This window comes from Pezoporus occidentalis, unplaced genomic scaffold (genome assembly GCF_034315485.1).
Source record: "Pezoporus occidentalis ecotype Australia unplaced genomic scaffold, CSIRO_AGI_Poc_V1 ctg139, whole genome shotgun sequence".
NCBI classification, from domain to species: domain Eukaryota; kingdom Metazoa; phylum Chordata; class Aves; order Psittaciformes; family Psittacidae; genus Pezoporus; species Pezoporus occidentalis.
In genome coordinates this window covers 369,105-375,535 of record NW_026913198.1, presented here as the reverse complement: position 1 = coordinate 375,535, position 6,431 = coordinate 369,105, and the positions used below count along the sequence as shown (strand labels likewise).

The window sequence follows — 6,431 nt, the reverse complement described above, 5'->3', positions numbered from 1 at the left end:
ATATTAGACTTAATATTAGACTTAATATTAGACTTAATATTAGACTTAATATTAGACTTAATATTAGACTTAATATTAGACTTAATATTAGACTTAATTTTAATGTTAGATTTAATGGTAATGCAATTTAATATTAGAAACTAATACTGTGTATGAAAATTGTGTTTAAACAGTGAAGTGTACCAGAAATTTTATTCACATCAGTAAACTGAATGTGTTTAAGCAAAGGACAAGATTTGTTCAAAAGCTTTTATTTACTATAAAGACAGAGACCACCAAAATACATACAAATTATACTATATAAAATTGGTTCAATGGGGTAAAAATTTTTAATTAAAATATCTTGATATATTTAAAATAACAAAGGATACAATGAAGCCAAATTTCTTAACCCAGAGATCTCTGTAAAATTTGCTTGCACAGTAAGGTGCTAATAGAAGTTAGCCCTTAAGCCCTGGAAGTCTTAGGAATCAGTCACATAGCAAATATAGTTTCATTGTGAAAGTGAACTTTGGTAGAAGAAACTCTATAGGACACCTGAGGTAGTAGAAACTGGAATAAACAGCAGTAGACGTTATTTACAACTTAAGTACCAAATAACATTAAGAACACGAAAAAATAATTACACGATACAATTTTCAGTCCAGCTTTGATCCAAAGAAAATAAGAATATTACATCACATCTGCATTTTAAAAACACCACAATTACCAGCAAGCCAGGGGAAATGCAAACAAACTCAAACAAATGCATTTGGACACCAAGAGGCAGTTTGAGTTTGAAATGTGGTAGGCATGGTGATCTACAAAGTAATACTGATTAGCTGAGGTTCATCAGTTTATACAGTTTACATTTCTGTCAGAAACAGTATTAATCTGACAACTGATCTTCCAGTACATGAATTGGCAAGAGTGCATCCTTTAAAGCTTGCACATAAGAAAGACTTGGAAACAATCTTTTACTAGAATGAGAAATTCTAAAGTGGTCAAAAAAACAAAAAAGTCAAGTACAAAACAGAGCTACCAAACTTCACATTTCAATAGTATCTTTTTAACTCTTCAAAGTCCACCAATCTTCCAAAACAAAGGAATGTAAAATTTCCAAAAGAAACACATTCACAACTAATGACACCGCTTTTTCTTTATTAGTATGAGCACTATCATTTCTGTAAACTTATCTTAAAGATGTTTTACTTCCAATTTGTGTTGTACATTTTTAAGGTACTATAGCTTATTTAGTTTGTCCTGAGTCTTTGAAATAACCAATTCTATTTCAGTCCAACAATCCAACTGGCTTCTGAAGAGTTAGAAGACAAACAGTATTTTTCTCCAAAAGGATTAAACACAATCAGTATCTGATTTAAAAAGATCCCCTTTAATAAAAGCAAAAGAAAAGCTGCCATTTTCCTTCAGAATTACATGCATCAGAATCTAAAAGCCTGCCTTTAAAATAATTTTAAAAACCTGTTTTTAAAAAAACACCTGCTAAAACCCACAAGTTTTGCACTAGAGGTGAAGCTTTACTTCACATTTTACTTTATCTTGCTTTTCAAGTCCAAGTTTGTTTCTTGTTAAAATAAATACCTTTCTTGTGGTAATATTTTTAACATTTTCAAATTAAATTATCACTAATGGCTACAGTAAATAGATGATGTACGGCAGAAGGAAAACAGCAGGTAAAACTTATTATCAGTAGAGAATGTGACCTCAGCTTTGTTACACAAAGAATGAGATTTGCTCATAGTTTGCACCTGCTCCCACTGAAGTACAGGACAAAGCCTCCCATAAATTTTAACGGGAGCTGGGTTTAGAGCCTTTGACATGAAACTTCTCTACATGATTTGCCAGAAGAAGCTGCTATGTAAAAAGGCTCAGCAACTTTTAGCATGGTTCAGACTAAACTGTTTATTTAAATAACCTTTACTATCAGAGCCTTCAACACTACCTTGTTGAAGGTGGTATTTTATTCCAGATTTCCAGCAAATCTGTTTTTAAAACTCTTGTGTCACAATGATGTTCCATGACACAGCTTGCATCTTTTTCTAAAGACTATTTTAAAATATCCCCTTTATCTCAAAGTTAAAAAAACAATGAAAACAAACTAATTTCAAAAGAAATTACATGGCCAGCAGTAAATGCACAGTGACCCATAACTGTTTGATCGTACTTGAAGGAAGGCAAAATGTTTTTAAAGTATCCATCAATGTTTGGATTTGTTACTCAGAGAACTTTGTATACTTGAAAGGGACAAATACAGAACTTCCTTTTAACCAGTTCTGAAAACTGATTAATTGCAGAGCCCTCTGCTTACATCTACTGATGTAAAATAGAACAGCGATTGCTATATTAAAGTAGATCTTGAGCCCCTCAGCTGCTAATATTGCTGAAAAAGTGCTCCAAATAAAATAAAAGTCACTTATCTGCTAAATAATCATGCAGATTTAAGGAAAAATGCTTTTGTGTTCACAAAAAGCCAGATATTTGAAAAAGGCACAGTTTACAAATCTCTGCACAAGTTGTGAAACATTGCATACTGAGCTTAGGTAAAGATCTCGATTTGTCAATCACATACTTAGATAGGGTCCTCTACTGGACTTAAGTCCTTGATGTATCTATTATTAAGGCCAGCAGAGTAACACAAGTTGCTGTGCTTAACTGCACTGTGAGACAGTTATTGTATATACAGTAGCATCTTCTTCAGTATGTCAGCCTTGTACGTAAGTAGCTACCATGTAGTACGGAAGACTGGGTGTTTCAGCAGCTCCCTTGATGGGGGTCTGTCCTGAGGTTGAAGCTCTAAACACCGAAGAGTCACATCTTTCAAGCCAGGAGACAGATGTGTAGGGATTGATGGAGCTGTAGTTGCACTAGCGATCTGAACAAAGGGAAAATAACTTTTAGAAGTCACTCAAGCACCCTCTCCTACCCCCAAAACATTCCACAAGCTTATAATTTTCAGATGGCAAGTCGTATTTATGAGCTTATCTCCCCTTAGCATATTTTTTACTGCCATCTGAAGGTCATTACTGCTTTAATAAAAAAAAAAAAAAGCACTGGTATTAGTATTGATTTTGTATAAACAGCTCCAATACAAAGAAGAGCTATTGCAACAACCCCTACTAGCATACTTTTGTGTAATTCGTACTGCTGTTCATTAAATTAGTCAGCATCTTTTGTAGCATACTGGTAGCAACAAAATACCTCACCTTGAATATCAGAGCAAGATGATTGGAGTGTTTCTCTGCATTCCAGGGAGGTTTAGCACATGCCATTTCTATAACAACACAGCCAACACTCCATACATCACAGCTCCTACCATACTGCTGGCCTCTCAGAACCTGAACAGACAGACAGACCAAAGCTCAGATTATCTGCTTAACTCTGTAAGTAACAGAGATGTAAAACCCCCTGATATCATCAGCTAAGTGCACTCTGATTGACATTTCAGGTTGATACAGTGATCAGTGCTGTAAATATTGTAAGATCTATACAGCTGCAGAGAGCTACTAAGTAAAATGCCTGATCAGGGGAAAAACATAAGTACCTTGTAATATTTAGCTTTTGACCAAATGGTCGTTTGGGCTTTAGTGACAATACTTAGATTCATCTTGTAACAAACTAACTAAACCAACTTTGACAGCAAGAAAGAAATGTCATTACTTCCATGTTGGAATCATTCTTTCTAACAAGTTCATTTAACATGTATTCAAAGCACTTGCAGCAATTTTCTGTTATTTGGCTGTATGAATTAGCTCAAAGAAATTAAACAAAGTTTTTGAAGTAACTTCCAAAACTGGTTTCTTACCTCTGGTGCCATAAATGCAATAGTTCCCAACAACTGTCCCTGAAACTCTCCAGCACCAGTTCCTTTTGATGCCAACCTGGCTGCAGCTCCAAAATCGGCAATTCTTAATCTATGACCTGTGCTGTCAATTAGCAAATTGGCACCTGTCAACAGTATAATAAAAATATTGCTAGTTGGCTTTCTGTTAAAGGCAGAAGGATGAACAGACACTCTTCCACCCTCTGTTTCAAAACTGCATCGGTTGATGTTCTCCACCCCCAGTATCAAGAAAATCTAAAAATCAAGCACAAAGTCTAATAATGTCAGCTTTCTGTTATGCCTGAATGATACTGCACAAAGCTTGAGGCTGTCAAGAGATTTAGAGAAGCAGTAAAACTTTCAAAGCAGGACAAACACAGGATTTTGGAGCAATGCCTGGAGACAGAATAATGAAAGAAAATGGCAACCGAAAACCCTGAAGGTTTTCATTGTCTGCAGCTGCCTTTGAAATTTAGACTTATTTCATCCTTAAGCAACTTTGGGTTGTCTTGAAGAGAATTAGTGAATTAAAAGTTTTCCTATTTCAAGAACAAATACTAAAAGACAAATATTTGCCACAGCTACGTTGCTACTTATCTGGGTATCTCACGAGTTCATGGACAGTTGGTGACATTAAAGGAAAAAGTTTAGTAAGACTGGTATTTCCCAGTCAAGTCCACATTTTGTCCAAACACAATACAACCGTATTTATGTTCAATTAGGATGAAAAAAAGTCACAGTATTCCTATACCTTGGAAACCTGACCCCTTTATCTTGGTTTGTTCACAAATTTTACTATTATTTCAGTGTAAACATTTATGTTAAACTAGCAATCTTCAAAGCTACATGGCAACTTAATATTTTATTTGAACCAATTCAGAAAACCATTTTTTCCTATATCAGCACAAGTAGCAAATATCCCCAATCATGCTATGAACGTTCTGATTAATTTCAGCAATTGAAGATTCTTAAGAATGATCAGAGAACACAAGAGAAATAGAACTCCTAAGATGATATTGAAAGAAGCAATAGTTCTCAATCCAAAATAGATGCTGCTTTCCGAATATCCCTTTTAAAAGACATTCCAGGTTGCTGCTTTCTGAATATACCATTTGAAAAGACATTCCAGGTAATTCTTACCTTTAACATCTCTATGGATTATCTGGTTCTCATGGAGGTAAGAAAGGCCACGTAGCAGTTGTTCTGTGTAATTAATAATAACCGATTCTTTGAAGGCTCCATATTTACTTAACAAATGAGCAACTGAGCCCCCTAGAAATAGAACATTTTATGATCACTTACATTTTTTTATTAGTAGAATGCAGCACTGCTTCCTGATATTGGAACTAACTTATATTTCCTCCCCCAACACATAAGATAAGTTTTATAGGCAGAAAGTAATACACTTAATTACTTTCTAACTGGAACTGTACACAAAGACACATATTTATCCATATTTTGCATTAACAGCAGCTTTCTTCGGGGCAACAGATAAGTGCCTCCAGCAAGCACTCCCTCTGAGGATCTTAATTTACTTCTGTTTCTGCCCAAGTACTAGTATACAGAAGCAAGCAGAAAAGCAAGAAAAAGTATTATCTACCTCTTACCCCTCTTCTCCCCCAGCTGGTATATAAATCCTCAAGATTTTTTATTTCCATTGTGCCTCTCAAAGTATTCTAATAGAAGTTAGGCTTGAATGAGGTATTTTATTATTTAAATATTATGTCAGGAAAATTATACTCAAAAAAACCCCACCCTTAGTTTTGAGAAAATATTTTCTGCACTACTTCTTGTAATAACACATACTTGGGCCTTGCTTGTTAGCACTTAGGTATTGCTAAGTGGTTTCTGCCAAAGAATGTAAGTTAAGGGGCAATGCTTCCTTTTGTAAGAAATAACAGCATATATAACACCAAATATAGTCTTGGCAAACTGGACATATAACCTCATCACAAAATTAGTTTAAAAAAAAAATACAGACTTTCTTATCCCTGCTTCTACAATAATGAAAAGATTTTACTATTTGATACTAAACAACTAGAGATTTGAACATGTTTTTCCTTATAATAATATATTATTATATATATAATATAATAATAATAATAATAATACTTATTACTAAATTACTTTAAGTTCTTAAATGTCTTTGGCTTGTTACCTCAGACAATTTTTATGAAAACACTTGGGACAAAAACAAGTGACAGGTATTCCAAACTTTATAGAAAAAATGCACCAAAAATTCAACAGTTTAGAATCATAGAATCAGCCAGGCTAGAAGAGACCTTTAGGATCATTAAATCCAACCATTACCCTAGGACTGCCAAGTCTACCACTAAACCATGTCACTAAACACTACATGGCTTTTGAACACTTCCAGGGACAGTGATTCTACCACTGCCCTGGGCAGCCTGTTTCAATGCAAAGTTTCTAATTCTCCATTTGAATTTAGAAAGTGAGGAAAAAGTAGAACTTTTGTTCAGGGCTTCCTACTGCTTTAACTGCATCACAGATTAGGTATGGAAAATTCCAAATCTAAAACAAAAAGGATGCACCAGTGAGAGTGTTGCTATGACCACTTAAGCTGTTCTGTAAGTAGACTTTTATACTGGTT

At 34.5% G+C, this 6,431-nt stretch overlaps 1 protein-coding gene across 3 annotated transcripts in view; it reads right to left on the bottom strand.

Annotated features, from left to right (window-relative positions):
• Window positions 1-235: 235 nt before the first annotated feature.
• MAP3K1 (mitogen-activated protein kinase kinase kinase 1) overlaps window positions 236-6,431 on the bottom strand; it is a 56,779-nt gene continuing 50,583 nt past the window's right edge. For all 3 annotated transcript variants that reach the window (XM_062609510.1, XM_062609511.1, XM_062609509.1), the window contains 4 exons: window positions 4,961-5,092; window positions 3,803-3,945; window positions 3,204-3,335; window positions 236-2,872 (listed from right to left, as the gene is read on the bottom strand). In XM_062609510.1, coding sequence (XP_062465494.1) covers window positions 2,723-2,872; window positions 3,204-3,335; window positions 3,803-3,945; window positions 4,961-5,092 — 557 coding nt within the window. In that variant the 3' untranslated portion in view covers window positions 236-2,722. The remainder of the gene's footprint in view (window positions 2,873-3,203; window positions 3,336-3,802; window positions 3,946-4,960; window positions 5,093-6,431) is intronic.